Source organism: Neopsephotus bourkii, unplaced genomic scaffold (genome assembly GCF_033783945.1).
Source record: "Neopsephotus bourkii isolate Nb327-2 ecotype Australia unplaced genomic scaffold, CSIRO-AGI_Nbou_v1 NB_2, whole genome shotgun sequence".
Classification (NCBI taxonomy): Eukaryota; Metazoa; Chordata; class Aves; order Psittaciformes; family Psittacidae; genus Neopsephotus; species Neopsephotus bourkii.
The window spans coordinates 1,442,764-1,458,485 of NW_026900519.1; the positions used below are offsets into that span (position 1 = coordinate 1,442,764).

Consider the following 15,722-nt stretch of genomic DNA (forward strand, 5'->3'; position numbering starts at 1 on the left):
CAGTTTGCTCATGGATGTATGAGTGCAGTTTGTTCATGGATGTATGAGTGCAGCTTGTTCATGGATGTGTGAGTGCAGCTTGTTCATGGATGTATGAGTGCAGCTTGTTCATGGATGTGTGAGTGCAGTTTGTTCATGGATGTGTGAGTGCAGCTTGTTCATGGATGTGTGAGTGCAGCTTGTTCATGGATGTGTGAGTGCAGCTTGTTCATGGATGTGTGAGTGCAGCTTGTTCATGGATGTGTGAGTGCAGCTTGTTCATGGATGTGTGAGTGCAGCTTGTTCATGGATGTATGAGTGCAGCTGTTCATGGATGTATGAGTGCAGCTTGTTCATGGATGTGTGAGTGCAGCTTGTTCATGGATGTGTGAGTGCAGCTTGTTCATGGATGTGTGAGTGCAGCTTGTTCATGGATGTGTGAGTGCAGCTTGTTCATGGATGTATGAGTGCAGCTTGTTCATGGATGTGTGAGTGCAGCTTGTTCATGGATGTATGAGTGCAGTTCATGGATGTATGAGTGCAGCTTGTTCATGGATGTGTGAGTGCAGCTTGTTCATGGATGTGTGAGTGCAGCTTGTTCATGGATGTTGGTGGCTTGTTCATGGATGTATGAGTGCAGCTTGTTCATGGATGTATGAGTGCAGTTCATGGATGTATGAGTGCAGCTTGTTCATGGATGTATGAGTGCAGCTTGTTCATGGATGTATGAGTGCAGCTTGTTCATGGATGTATGAGTGCAGTTCATGGATGTATGAGTGCAGCTTGTTCATGGATGTGTGAGTGCAGCTTGTTCATGGGTGTATGAGTGCAGCTTGTTCATGGATGTGTGAGTGCAGCTTGTTCATGGATGTGTGAGTGCAGCTTGTTCATGGATGTATGAGTGCAGCTTGTTCATGGGTGTATGAGTGCAGCTTGTTCATGGATGTATATTTGTGTTATATAGTTTTATATACGTGTTATATAGTTTTATATATGCATTCTATATAGTGTGTATATATAGTTTTATAGCTCTATGTGTGTATATCTATAGTTTTAAGCTCCTATGGACTGTGTGCTGGGTAGAGCAGTCAGTAGCTACCATGCAGGAGGAGTTGGTTCCTCCATGTCCGGGTGGTGAGCAAATAAACCATTTGGATTGATGGCTCCATGGCCAGAAATACTTCCAGGGCACACACTCCTTCTGCATTTAGACCTCACCTGTTCTTTCATTATTTTTAACAAAGCCTGTGTTTTGAATGCAGGCTCTGAGCTGTTGCCAGTTCCTGTGAGAGCCACACGAACGCTTTGCCTTGGTTTGCCCTGATTTTTCTCTGTTCTTTATTGGAGAGTGAACTCTTGGGTTTGAAAACTCTCCTGGTTTGGGATAGTGGTGGAAATCCTGTGTGCTGTGGTGGCATTGACTGGTGATGAGCTCTGCTCTGCTGGGACCCCCCCAGAGCACCATGTCCAGCTCCAGAGCCCACAGCACAGATGTGGAGCAGGTACCGGAGATGCTGCGAGGGCTGGAGCAGCTCTGCTCTGGAGCCAGGCTGGGAGAGCTGGGCTGGGGCAGCCTGGAGAAGAGAAGGCTCCTGAAGGGGAGAGCTTGGAAAAGAAACCCAACCAAAAGGAAAAGAAACCCAACCAAAATCTGAAACACCCCCCCCTCAAATGAATCAACCTCATTCCAATGAGTTACATCATGCAGATGTAGGGTGTTGGTTGAAATAGAGATCCTGCCCTGTGGGATAACCTCCATCTGCTGCAGAAATTCAGCATCCACTGAAACATAAAATCAGTGCTGTTGCTGTGAACCCCTCTGATTCCCAGTGAGAAACTTTACAGGTTCTTCTTATTCAGCCTTAACCAGGGGCAGTGGGGATGGATGGTCACCAAGCAGCTTCTCCAGGTCTGGCTCTGCAGCATCTCTGCTCAGCTCCTTACCCCTTCCCTGCTGCACCTCCAACCTCTTCACTCCTCATGGTTTCTGGGACCATCTCTCCTACCCCTAACACTGCCATCTTCTCTTTCAGCTGCTTCTGTCTGTGTTGGGCTCAGCACCTTTTGGCTGGGGTCAGCAGGAGCCAGAGTATCGGTGGGTCCGGCAGAGCCTTCATCTCACTGAGAAGAGGCATCCTCTCGCTCGCTGTTGTTTTGGGATGGTTTAGGGATTGATCCTTTCCCTTGAGGAGACAGGGAGCTGCTCCCATTTGCTCCCTATAAAGCAAGGGAGTAATTAGTGAAGGTGTGGTTTATGGCACAGGTTATAGTTATCAGCATGGCTTCGGATTAAACAATTACACCACGTTCAGTGGCCAGGCTGGGCTGACCCGCTGGGGTTGTGCCCACAGCTCCTTATGGGTGGATCTAACACGTTACTGGTTTGAGTGCTCCTGAAGCAATATAATTACATAAACCAAACGGGATGCTGAAAGTTTGTGTCTTGGAGGCTGATTTCCTCTTCCCATTGCAGCCTGGTGCCCTGAGCTGGGGGGAGCAGTGGTGGGGCTGGAGCCTTCATGGGGGCCTGAGGGTTGGGTGTTTACTGGGTGTCTCAGGCTGTGTTTCAGTGCTCTCATGGCTATTCCAGCCATACACCATACAGTCTTTGGGACCCTAAAGTGCAGTATATGCAGATGGATAAACTCAGTGCACAGCGACGAGGCCGGGTGGGATCCGAGACCTCAAGATGCTGCTGCCGCATCCCTGAAGGTGAAGCCCTCGAGTCAGATGCCCTCAGTTAAATGCTGGAGTGGATCTGTGTAACAAAGCTTTTCATCATGAAAAGACCAGAAAACTCCCAGCCTGAGCCCTGCTGGGTTTGCCTTGCAGCTCCAGCCTTTGCTTTAGCTCTTTCTTGTCTGTAACGTGCTACCTCCCAGGCCTGCCTGTCCTTGAGAGAGGAAGAACACGCTTCTCCTCTCAGCATGCAGATTATCACACATGCCTTTCATCGGCTACATTGAAAGGCAGGGATGATGATGTCTCCTCTCACTTGTTATGAATAGAAACTCCTTGCAGCTCCTCGTGCGAGCTGAGCTCTGAGGGCTCGTTGGGAGCAGAGCCCTGCTCTCCCTCCTGAGCACTGTGTGACCTGGTGACAGTCCAGAGGCTGCTGAACCCCTGCAGGGCTTGTTCTTGGGATCATGAGCCCAAAGGAAGGAGCAGAAGGCTGTGGGGAGGGCAACAGCAAGGCTGTTGGGGGGCAGCCAGGCAGGTTGCTGCAGGGTGCCCAAGGCACTTGCTGTGGCCGGAAAGGATCATCATTCCCCAAGTGTTTTCCTGCTTTGCTGAGTGTGAAGCAGAGCCCCGTTTCCAGAGCTGCCTTCATTCTGAGATAAGCCTGGGTGTCTGCTGCAGGCTCTGAAAAGCTTTGGTTTCTGGGAAACCCCAAAATAGCCACAGAAATACCAAGAGTGAAGCGGTGCCGGGTGTCACACGCCAGCGGATGCCCGGGGCTGGCAGGAGGGTGTCCCTGCAGCACGGCCACACCAGCAGCTCTTCCTCATCCCCTTTGGGGCCCTTGGGTTGGTATGAGAAGACCCCAAACGGCACACAGTGCCCATGCTCCCCATTGCTGCTCACCTTCCCTTCAGTGCCTCGGTGCTCCTGCACCTATGGCTCCATAGCAGAGACTGTCTTGGGTACCAGATGAGACTGATGTGGGAAGAAGGCGAAGGGAATGTGTCCCAATGGTTTGAAACACTTCAACCTGGGTAGCAGTTGGGGGGGTCTGACCCAGCTCTTGGCCTGAAGCCCTTAGGAACAGTAAGGGCAGGCTCAGGGTGTTGATTTTAAGGTCCTTTCCAGCCCTGACTGTGCTATGATCTGGGGTCAGGTAGGGCTAAGTGACTTTTAAAGACCTTTGGCTGCCTTTCTGCCTTGCAGTCGGAAATTGGCCCTTAACTGGAAATGAGCAGATTCCTCCTGGTATCGGGCGCTGTGCTGGTGTCACCCTGCCTTGGTCTGCTCCAGCTGGAGCGGCTGCTGACAAACCTGAGCCCTGTGAAGAGCCACAGCGCTGCTGGGCACTGGCAGAGCCCTGGGGTCTCTCTGTCCATCTGTCCCTCCGGGCCAGAGGCTCGTCTCCAGCCCCAGAGGGAACAGCAGACAAAGGTTCTGTGCTTTGGAAAAGCTTTGGAAGCGGCATTGGATGTGGAAGGAGAGCTGAGGTGGTGTGAGGGAGCCAGCGAGGGCGCAGTGACCTGTGCCAGGGCAAAAAGTGCTTTTTGGCTGCTGGTTCTTCCCATTTACAGTTGGAAAACTCAGACAAGGACCAGATGGGAGGGAGGGGATGGAAGGCTCCTTCGTGTGTGACTCAAACCAACCGCTGGGTTGGCACCACATGAAACAGTTGTAAACCATCCCAGCACAGGCACCAGGGCAGAGCCTGTTCCTCCTCACTGGAGCACACCCTCTTTGTGTCCAGGCTGCCCTTGGGAAGGGGACTGGAGGGTGTGATTTGTCTGGGTGCAAACCCAGGTGGCATCAGCTCCTGCAGCCTCCTTTGTGCCAGGAGGTGACTTAGTTTACCCAGATCCTCCAGGTATTGCTGTTATAAATCACCATTCAAGAGCTGTGTCATTCCCAGGAGTAGCTGCTGCTCTGTGGGCTTCTGGGCATGAATGAAGTCCGTTTGGGTGTCAGGCTGAGGACTTTGCCCTTCTTTAAACCATCGCTGGCTTGAGGTGACTGACAACACTCCTTCCATTCCTTGGTGTGCAGAGCACAGTGCGAGTCAGTTGTGTCCATGCACTGGCCTTTCTCTCCAGTCACTGTTTTCCCTCCTTTCCCCATAAACTGAGGTTTTAAAGATGCTAAGAGCATCTCCTCATTGACAAGTTGATTTCTAGGCTTTGTGGAGCATGAAGGAAAGGAGCTGCTCATTTAATAGCAAGAAATTAAACCTTCCCGGGCCAGTAGGTGTGAGAAAGGAGCTCTGTGGCCTTCTCATCCTGCCGCCCCTCATTGTGGCCCTGTCTCCATTTCAGGATTCTTCATACCTCAATGAGCTCTCCAACAACAACTCCCTCTTCTCGTCCCCTGCGGATTCCCTCTCCGACATTGCGGATCCCAAGGACTTCTTGTCTGCCGATAGCCTGAACCACGTGCCAACACTATGGGATGTAAACACGCCGCAGCAGAACCAAGTAGAGGTAAGGGCAGCTCCTCTTCCATCCTCCCCATCAGACACCGAATACCTCAGGCTTCATCCCGTGGTGTTTGCACCAAGGAATTGAGAAACCAGACCAGTTCCCTACTCACTGTTACCAGTTCTGCTCTGGGAGGGAAGGGATGATTACACATAGTTCAGTGTCCTGGAAGCAGGCATACTCAAAGGGTGCACTCTTCTGGAGTGTGGTGCAGGCACTGGCTCTGTTGTGGCAGCCGTGGCAGGTAGGTGCATCACAAGCAGGATGGAGCCTGACCCATTCAGCAGGTCCAGAGCAGCCTGGAGCAGTGCTGAAGAGCTGGGCTTCAGGAAGAACCCCACCACTTGTTTGTTCTCCATAGCAAATAGTTTAGTAACAATGACTAAAACCCAAACTCTGTCTCAACCTGAGACGCTCCATTGGTGTTTCCTTTGTGAGTCTTAAGTCCCTGCAACCTTTTACATCTCAGAGTGTTCCTGGGCTGTGATCTCCCGCAGCCCCACAGCAGTGTGTGGTTCTGTTCTGCCATCTGGTTCCCCTCATCTGTTGGGACAGATTACTCACCATTGCACAACCTGCTGTCAGTCACCACGGGTTGCTTTTGGAGCTGGTATCACACTCATCTGCTGAGCCTCTGGGTCTCAGCCCACAGTGAATGCCCAGCAGTGCAGTCGCTTTCCTTTCCTAGGTCATCCTCTTTTGAAGATGGTGGGGGAAACCATTCCACATGGATACCCCAGCAGGCAAATCTGGCACGGCCGTGCTTTAGTCCCTGTTGTGCTCGGAGGCTCTGTTGTGTTTTGAGGCTGCAGTTTGCAGTTAGCAGTGTGTCTGACCGGATTGCCATGGAGCAAGCTGGCTGTTTGTCACAGCTGGGAAAGCAGAGTCTTGGCAGCAGGCCTGCTTCGACATGCTGCTGCCGTGTGGCTCAGTGACAGGTTAGGCACTGGAGTGTGGTGTGGAGATGAGGGTCCTAGCCTGGACTTGGGAAATGGAAGCTCCTGCTTGCTTTAGACTTCCTGGGAGCCCATTCCTGCACAGCCTCAAATGGGACACCTGAGCTCTTGCTGAAACCCCTGCGATGTGATCACCTTCATAGACCTTTGCAGTGCCTGTAGTTGGAGGCAGAGAACTCCAGTGCCCCTCTTCCCGTGGATAACTGTGCTGGAGATAAAGGCTGTGCTGCTGTGCTGGCAGCAAGGGCTGCACAGGCAATCCACACAGTCTGGTAACCTTGGACCAGTTTGAACTTGATGTCTGAGGCAGCAGGAAGAGAGCTGAGCTGTTTGAACCAAAGCAGTGGCTGAAGACATCATAGGCTGGTAAACTGGATTCAGAAAGCTAAAAGCCAGATCATCCCCCAGCACAGAGAAAGCGTGTTGTTGCCTCCTGTTGTTATTGGGATTTTACACAGTAGCCTGTATCACTGCAGGAGCTTGTAGCTTTGTATCTGCAGAGCATGCAGCAAAAAGCCTTACAGGGAAAAGCTGTTCTAAACCCAGCATAAAGAATGTGAGTGAGGAACAAACATGTGTCATCTAAGTGTGAGGCTATGTGGCTGGCGGGGGCAGCGGCACATCTCCTGCCTCTGCATGTTGTTCTCCACGTCCTCCCTTGCCCCTTGTCCCACAGGTTCAGATAAGGCCAATTGGAATTCCATTTACAAAGGACTTCCTGTTGCAAAGCATCTCCAGCTCTTTTAAACCTTGTCTTATCTGTGGGTTGTGAATGCAGAGGTGGCTGGGCCAGGGTGTTGGTTGCTCTCTTGGTGGTGGGTTTTGTTCTCTGGGTTGGATGTCTCCTGATGAGCTGTCAGTTCAGCACATCCTAGCCAGGAGGTGTCAGTGTCACTTTTGCAGCTCCCAGGCCAGCAGGTAAGCGCATTGTGAGGTTGACTCAGGAGGAGCAATGGTTTTAGGGCCTGGATTTCAAACACACTTTTGCTATTGTTGATGGGAGCATTGTGTGATCTGTGCGAAAGCTTAAGGCAGAGCCAAAGGGAAGGTTCCTTGCTTTAAAAGCATGGAGACTTTGCTGATATCCTGCCCCAATATACAAGCCATTTAGATAACCTTTCCTCACCCCTCCCCACATTGTTGCACCACCACAACTCTCCATCAAACAGCAGGGATTTGGGTTTCAGAATAGCTGGAGCAGTTCCTAAGAACAGCCTTGTACTTTGTCCTCTTTAAAACAATGATGAACTGTCTTCTGCCGTGTGGCAATGGGAAGATATGGTGTGGAAAGGCTCTCTTCTGTATTTGAGCCTTCCCCCTTCATTCTCTCAGCTGTCCCTGGCACTGGAGAGGTGGCTTTGCAGGAAAGGGGACAGAGCACAATGGGGGCAAAGCATCGCAGGGAGAGCGCAGTGCAGAGCATTCCCAGTGCCCTGAGAAGCCCCCATCCCCAGTGCGGAACCTTCAGGTGGGGTGGTTGTCCCTGAGGAGGAAAGACTGGAGGCAGAGCTGCCTTCATGTGCCCGTGGGGAGAGCCATTATCCGTAAAGAAAGGAGATGGAATGGGTTGTGAATGCTCCATCCCTGGCAGTGTTCAAGGCCAGGTTGGACGAGGCCTTGGGTGAGATGGTTTAGAGCGAGGTGTCCCTGCCCATGGCAGGGGGTTGGAACTGGATGATCTTAAGGGCCTTTCCAACCCAAACCATTCTATGATTCTATGTCACTGTTGGAGGGAGGAAGAGCTAGGACACCGTTAAACATTTGCAGAGTCAAACCCCTCTGTAATGCTTCATTTGTAATGCAGTTGTGAAATACCTTAGGAAACAGTTCGTGGAATCCATTGTGCTTCTCCACAGCCATCTCCCCAGTTTACACTGGTTTTAAGATGGGGAAAGCAAAGCCCTGGCCCTGCAGGAGCTGGAGTGTTGGGAGCTGTTGATTCTAACTCATTCCCAGCACTTGGAAAATGCAAGCACCCTTTTCCTAGCTCAGCACATGGGGAGGGGAGCTGAGATGGTTCCTTTTCCCATGGGAGTCATGGCAGGAGGGGGCAAACCAGAGGAAGAAAACCAAGTGAGGCCAACTCTTGGGGTGTGCAATTGACAGCAGCTTTGCTCTGCCTTGTGCTCATGTCCCGTGTTCTCCTGCATGCTGTGCGTGCCTCTTCTCATAGGAGTGTTAGATGTGAGGCACAGAGGAAGGAGCAAACCAAACTGGGAGGTGAGTGACAGTAGAGAAGGGAGGGAATTGGGCCAGGTCTGTTCTATCCCCTGCTACAGCTCCAGTCCCACCTGGACTGACCTCCCAGTGTGTTCTGAGCAGGTCTGGGCCTGGGCCTTTCTCTTGCCCAAGAAGGAGCTCTTTGCCTGAGCTCAGATTTGTAGGTGGAGATGTTTCACCTGCTCTCCAGATTTGTTGGCACTGAAAATAGCTCTTCCGTCCAGCTTCCTTCTGGTAATTCTGAGTCAGGCTTCCAGGAACGGAGGGTGTGTTTTTGCTTTCTGCCTTGCTTTTTTTTCTCCTTCTTTAAAAATAGGAAATAATCGGAGTGTTTATGCTTCAGAACTTCCCATCTTTCACTTCTGCTGCTGGAGCATGGGTCTGCATTCCTCACAGCCTCTAAACTTGGACCTAGTGTTGCTTCTGGAGCTGCTCCTTGCTCTGGATGCTGTGAGCTGCTGGCTTGACCCTGCTCGCTGCCGGGAAATTCCAGTGTGCTTTTGTCTGTGTGGGAGCAGACAAAGGATCTCCTTGGCTGTGCCTTCCCAGCTGGGAGTGTCCCTGGAGCTGCTGCTTGGCCTTTCAGGGTGACCCATCTTACAGCTCTGCAGAGGGAGCCTAGGGCCGAGTGTCCCTGCACGGGCATGCACAGGGTGCTCCTTGTGCTTGCCTTGGCCAAGGTCTCCCCATGTGCACGTTGACAAAAGCATCCACAGCGTTTCCAGCATTAGTGCCCTGTTCACAAAGAATCAAAGTCCAGAGTGGAGAGAGCACAAGTACCTGCTGCTGCTGTGTTTTCATAGTGGTTCAGGCTGTTTTCTCACCAGCACCTTTCTGTTCCAGCTGTTCTCACCCAGCAGATCGTTCAGTGGCTTGAACAGTTCCAATGACCATGTTCCTGCTGGTCCCAACACCCCGCTCCTCATAAGCTACCAGGTGAGAGGGATGCTCGGCTCCAGGAGCATCCACACCATGCACTTGGTGACATGGCAAGAGCAGTTCTGTTTTCCCTTCAGAGAGAGGGAGACAAGAAAATCAGACCCAGGTCATTGCTCTTCCCCAGGAGTGTCTTCTGTTTCCCCTGGTGGAACCGCACCAATGTTAAACCAGGATTTGGGCTTCATGACTTGGCTTTATGCTGCTGAGTACTGAGTTTAAAGCTTGTCTGGATCCCTTGCTTGGGGCCAGGGCGGAGCTCAGGCTCCCCACAGCGCATCTGCCCGGCCATGGAAACATCTTCCCCTAATTTGATGTGGAGCAGGCGCTGAAAGCAGCTGTGGAAGCGGTTGTTGCCCCCCGGGACGGGCGCCCGCAGATGGTTTTCCTTGTGCTGCTGCAGTTTATAAATGGGAGGAATTGTGTCTGTGGATTTGCACAGGGAAGGGTCCATGGGGGTTTCTGCATAGCACTGTGTGTGCCCATAGTCCAGTGAGAGCATGTGCTCAGTGCTCTGCTTCTTTCCAGTCTCAGGCTCCTGCGGAGGAGGAGGATGAAGGTGAGGAGGAAGAAACAGAAGAGCTGGGGCAAACAGAGACCTATGCAGAATATGTCCCTTCCAAGTGTGAGTGTTGCCATGACATGAGCGTGGGCAGTTCTGCTAATGCCATTGTGGACCAGCCTAATGAACTGCTCCCTTATTTTCCTGCAAGCAGGAAATCACAGCCCAAGCTTGTGATTTGCTGGGAAAACAGGAGCGCTGCTCCCTTGTTGGTGCTGTGGGAACTGAACACAGCACTTCTCTGTTGCTTGCTTTTGGGGGAGGCCTGACGTGCTGCTGGCACTTCCCAGCAGAACAAGGGTGAAGAGCTGGGGCTTGTCCCTTTTGCTCCTGAGCAGAGGGCTGCAGACTGTTCACATGAGGGCTGCAGTCCCCTTTTGGGAGTGAAGAACTTGAGTTCTCCGTTTCCTGTGTTGTTATTTAGCCAAGATTGGGAAGCACCACCCTGACCTGGTGGTAGAGACAAGCACTCTGTCCAGTGTCCCCCCTCCTGACATCACCTACAGCCTCTCCCTGCCACGCTCTGTTGCTGACAAAGGGTCGCTCTCTGCACTACAGCTGGAAGCCATCATTTATGCCTGCCAGGTACGTGGTTCCACCGTGCCCAGCTTGCACTAGCAGGAAACTGCCTTTCGTGTGGATAGATGTTCCATACAGGTGATGAAACTCCAGGAGCCTTGGCATATGACATTTTAAATGCCTTTTGGAAGGGTTATTTGAAGCTGGGGGCTTCTGTGTGGGATGTTTCCCAAAGAGAACCTTTGACTTGGCCACGACGCTTGACCATTCCTACCGTTGTCTGAGCAGGAAACGCACTTGCACTGATGGGATGTGTGAAAGGGTTAAGTGGTGCTCTTACAAGCTTTGTTAGCAAAGGCAAATCTAGTCTCATTTCCGGTTCTGTGCTTGATTTTTGCAGCAACATGAAGTTTTATTACCCAACGGGCAGCGAGCTGGGTTCCTCATCGGGGACGGGGCTGGAGTTGGGAAGGGCAGGACGGTTGCAGGCATCATCTTTGAGAATTACCTTAAAGGGAGGAAGAAAGCTCTGTGGTAAGTTGGTGGTGGTGGTTTGGGTTTTCTCTTTTCCCGTAAGACCTTGGAGTTAGTTTGGATCTGGGAGTAAGGAATTCCTTCGTGCTGATGTTGGCTTTATAGTTGACTCACGCTGCGGCCTTGGGTAGGTCATTTCCGCCTCTTTGTGCCTATTTGCTGTCTGAAATGGGAATATTTCCCCTGCAGCAGTGATGGAGAGTGAGTCACTGTGAAACAGCACATTATGGAGTGCAGTGTCAAGCCTGTCTCTGCTCTCTTTGATGTCTGTGGAGGGGTATTCGTGGACTTCCCTGGTGCGGACTCGAGCCCCAGGAGCATGGGCTTTAAGTGCAGAGCATGCAGCTTGTCGTCAGCGGCAGACTGGAGCCTGCTGGAGGCTCTTGGGCTGTGTGGGCAGTTGGAGCTGTGACGGTTTCACACACCTACTGCTTGCTTTAGTCAGACTATTAATCACTGTGCCTGCCCTCCCTGTCTCCTTAGGAGATAACCAGACCCACGTCTCACTTCACAGGTTCAGCGTCTCCAATGATCTCAAGTATGATGCCGAGAGAGACCTGAAGGACATTGAAGCCTCCCACATTCCTGTGCATGCTTTGAATAAGGTAGGAAGAGAAGGTGTAATGGTGTTCTGGGAAACCAGCCCCCGGTAGCAGTGAGATGGGGCCTCCTCAGCAGTCACTCCTGCCTCCGCCTGGCTGGTGGCACAGGCAGCAGCAGACAAGCTGCTGCTGTTCCTTCCTCCCAACGGGCTCTTCCCACTCTGGACTCCTGCTATTTTTACATGCTCTGCAGAGCTGCTCTGTGAGCATGGAGCAGGCTCCTGCACGGAGCAAGAAATGGCTCCAGGCAAGTGCAAAGTACAGCAGGACCTGAGCCTTTCTCACCATTCCTGGAGTCCTGCAGAGGGAAAAGCCCACTTTTCCTCCAGTTACTCCACAATGAGGACAAAGGACTCCTCAAGAGAAACTGCAGTTGTGTGAGGGGTATTCACAGGCTTCTTCACAGCCTGGGCTTTAATCTCTCCTCTGGTTTGTAATGGTATTGAACAAGCAGCTCTCATGAAGTCGATGGAAACCACATGTTTTCAACACCTTTGGATGCACCCCGTTAGGAGACTGAAAGGGGCGTTTGTTTTCAGACCAGAAAGGCTTTAAATGGAACTTACTTCAGATTGGGACCATGGGGGTTTTCCTCCTCCCTTGTATTTCATTACAGGTGGACCCCTGGCAGTAAAACAGGCACCAGCCTCACCTGGCCAAAGAGAACATGATTTTCTTAAAGGAATTAAAAGAGCTGGGAGGGCTCAGACCCATTAACCATTCTAAACTGTTGCTAAACCCCAGAGCCACTTCAGTTGGCCAGGAAACACAAGTCCGAGCGGTGTCCACATTTCACTGCATGCATCCAGATGTGCTGACACATTGGCTGGTGGACTTCATCCAGACATTTAAAGTCCCTGTCATCACCGTATCTCAGTGCCAAGAAGTGCTCCAGCTACCAATGGGCTTTGTCTGTCCCGTGCTCGGATTGGGTTTTGTTCTTGAGGCAGGAGCGTGTGTCCTGCATGGTCAGGGGTGGTGGCTGTGGGCACAGGATGGGTGCAGCACGCTGGGGACAAGCATCCTGAGTGTGTGTGCTCTGGTTCTCCCTCTTCCTGCAGATTAAATACGGTGACACAGCTACCTCAGAAGGAGTCCTCTTTGCCACTTACTCTGCGCTGATCGGCGAAAGCCAGGCGGGCGGGCAGCACAGGACACGCTTAAAGCAGATCCTGGACTGGTGCAGGGAAAACTTTGATGGAGTTGTATCCTTTAAAACAGAGACAACGGCCACAGGGAAGCTGGACAGGGGAGAACTGCACGGTTGTGACTGCTTCAGCAAGGAGCAAAGAGCTTGGGGCCATCTGAAGTCACTGGGAGCAAGCGATGGATGTGGTGGATGTTTAAACGCTGGAAGCGCATGCATCCCCCCACGTTCCTCTCTCCTCCTCCATTCCTCCTCTCTCCTCTCCTGCAATTAGTTAATGGGAGGAGGGGAAGAATGCAGCTGGGATGAAGCTTTTCAGCGTTCTTCTCCCTCAGCATTACAAGGCAAGGCACACCTTAGAAGTGAGGGGTGAGAAAGGGGGAAATGGCTTCAGGCTCTGAGGAGCACAGGGCTAGGCAAACCCAATCGTTCCATGGAGCGAGTCAGTGCCGTTGGTACTGGGTTGTTCAGTTGGTTGTAAGAGGCTGGGTTGCATTTTCTGTCTGCTCCTATCCTCGGCATGAAAACGGATCCTTTCTCCTTAACTGCCATGCCCCTCCAGATTGTGTTTGATGAATGCCACAAAGCCAAAAACGCCAGCTCGACTAAAATGGGCAAAGCCGTGCTGGACCTTCAGAACAAGCTGCCTCAAGCCAGGGTTGTTTATGCCAGTGCCACAGGTAAGCTGCTCCCAGCACTCTGGGGTCTCCTCTGTGATCTGAAGGATGCCATTGAGATGTGCACAGAGAGAGGTGGCAGTGATGCCGTAGTGATAGAGGATAGCCTGGTGTGCTAAGGTCTGCCCCAAGCCCCATCACTGCCGTTACTCGTGACCTTATGGCAAGTCAGACCAACTTCTCCCCAGTTTAACTTGTTCCTGGCTGGTGGTTCAGCTCTCTGGTGATGCTTGGCCACTTAGTGTATGGCAGGCAATGACTGGGAAGGTCCTTTGGTTTCTTAAGGCACAATCATAGAATCATAGAATAGTTAGGGTTGGAAAGGACCTTAAGATCATCATGTTCCAGCCCCCCTGCCATGGGCAGGGACACCTCAAACTAAACCATATCACCCAAGGCCTCGGTCCAACCTGGCCTTGAACACTGCCAGGGATGGAGCATTCACAACCTCCCTGGGCAACCCATTCCAGTGCCTCAGCACCCTAATAGGAAAGAATTTATTCCTTACATCCAGTCTAAACTTCCCCTGTTTCAGTTTTAACCCATCACCCCTTGTCCCATCGCTACAGTCCCTAATGAAGAGTCCGTCCCCAGCATCCCTATAGCCCCCCTTCAGATACTGGAAGGCTGCTCTGAGGTCTCCACGCAGCCTTCTCTTCTCCAGGCTGAACAGCCCCAATTTTCTCAGCCTATCTCCATATGTCAAATGGCTCTTTTCTTCAGCCCAAACTCTTCCCAACTAACAGGGAATTGTGTCCAAACAGGTGCCTCTGAGCCAAAAAACATGATTTACATGAGCCGCCTGGGGATCTGGGGGAAGGGCACCCCTTTCAGAGCGTTTGATGAGTTCCTGCATGCAATTGAAAAGAGGTAAGTCATGGCCAGCGTCTCTTTTCATGTGGCTTATGCTTACTGCACCCATCACCCTTTGGAGGTGGTGGTTCTGCAGAGGAAGGGGTTTCACTGCTGTGTTCCTCTCCCAGGGGAGTTGGTGCAATGGAGATCGTGGCCATGGATATGAAGGTCAGTGGAATGTACATTGCCAGGCAGCTCAGTTTCACTGGAGTGACCTTCAGAATCGAGGAGATCCCATTGGATCAGCAGTACAAGATTGTCTACGACAAGGCAGCAAAGTTGGTGAGCTGGTCCCAGTGCAGTGGGGAGGCTGATGGTTAATCCTGTGGGAGGGTTCAAAGCCCCTAAACGTGGCCGTGACCACAGACTTGGCTGTCCATAAGGAAGAAAAGGGCCTACGTGCTGAGCCCATATAAAAGCCCAATCTTACACTTGTTAGCTTCTATTTAAAAGTTCCATATTTGCAAAGCAGAGCTTGCAACCAGCAAGAGAGGGTGACCACAGGATTCATTCAGCCCAACACAAGGACATAAATACCGCTGTTAAATCACATTACCAAACTCCAGCCTGCCCTAATGGCTAATGAAGTAACTCATAAAAACTCAGCCATTAACTCAGCCTTGCTCGGTGTTGTGTGCAGTGGGCAGAGGCCTTGATGGTGTTCCAGCACGCAGCCGACTGGATCGGCCTGGAGTCTCGGAAGTCCCTATGGGGTCAGTTCTGGTCAGCTCACCAGCGCTTCTTCAAGTACCTCTGCATTGCTGCTAAAGTCCGGCGGCTCGTGGAGCTGGCCAAGGAGGAGCTGGCCAAGGACAAGGTATGGTACAGGGCTCACTGCCTGTGAGAGCATGAGGTGGTGCAAGTGGGGTGTTTGTTGTAGTACAACCAAAGGGAGTTAATTCCTGTTCAGTTCGGCTTGGAAGCAGCGTCAGACCTCTTTAAGGATGGAGTTGTCTCCATGTTAACCAGGATGAAGTGAGTGTCCGGGTGCCTGAAGATGTTCACAGTACATGAAACTGAGGGGTTAACGTGGCCTCGTCTGCCAAGGCATTGCCCACTGTTTGCTTATGTGGGCAAGCTGAGCTGAACAGGGTATTTTGGGTCAGGTACCAGATCCTTCGTCTCAAGCACAGCTCTATCCTGTCATCCTTTCGGATGCAACTTGGAAATTGTAGGCAGAAACTACCTGGCAAAGTCAGGTACTTTCTGTATTCAGTTATCCTCTGTGGTGTGAGCAGAGCTGAGGGTCTGGATGCTGAAAGGTTGCAGAGATGGTTCTTCATCAGGAACCCCAGCAAGTATTTGGGGCAGGGTTCAAGGGGAATGTGCCTGGGATGGGAAACAGCCTCTTGAGCCTGGAGCTGTTTCCTGCAGTGCTGCTGCTCTGACACCTTGTGTGCTGTCTCTTGTGTGTCCTGCAGTGTATTGTCATCGGGCTGCAGTCCACCGGGGAGGCTCGCACCAGAGAGGTCCTGGATGAGAACGATGGGCATCTGAATTGTTTTGTCTCTGCTGCAGAGTGAGTTCAAGATCCCTGGTTTTCCTCTGGGGGGGATGCATGGGAGGCTGGGTGCTAGGGAAA

At 51.8% G+C, this 15,722-nt stretch overlaps 1 protein-coding gene across 2 annotated transcripts in view; it reads left to right on the top strand.

Annotated features, from left to right (window-relative positions):
* The window catches only part of SBNO2 (strawberry notch homolog 2), a 46,352-nt gene that overhangs the window by 21,041 nt on the left and 9,589 nt on the right, over positions 1–15,722 (top strand). For both annotated transcript variants that reach the window (XM_061352334.1, XM_061352417.1), the window contains 12 exons: positions 4,971–5,135; positions 9,152–9,244; positions 9,773–9,869; positions 10,231–10,391; positions 10,726–10,859; positions 11,374–11,464; positions 12,523–12,666; positions 13,171–13,288; positions 14,050–14,155; positions 14,269–14,422; positions 14,781–14,957; positions 15,562–15,659. In XM_061352334.1, the coding sequence (XP_061208318.1) occupies positions 4,971–5,135; positions 9,152–9,244; positions 9,773–9,869; positions 10,231–10,391; positions 10,726–10,859; positions 11,374–11,464; positions 12,523–12,666; positions 13,171–13,288; positions 14,050–14,155; positions 14,269–14,422; positions 14,781–14,957; positions 15,562–15,659 (1,538 nt within the window). The remainder of the gene's footprint in view (positions 1–4,970; positions 5,136–9,151; positions 9,245–9,772; positions 9,870–10,230; positions 10,392–10,725; positions 10,860–11,373; positions 11,465–12,522; positions 12,667–13,170; positions 13,289–14,049; positions 14,156–14,268; positions 14,423–14,780; positions 14,958–15,561; positions 15,660–15,722) is intronic.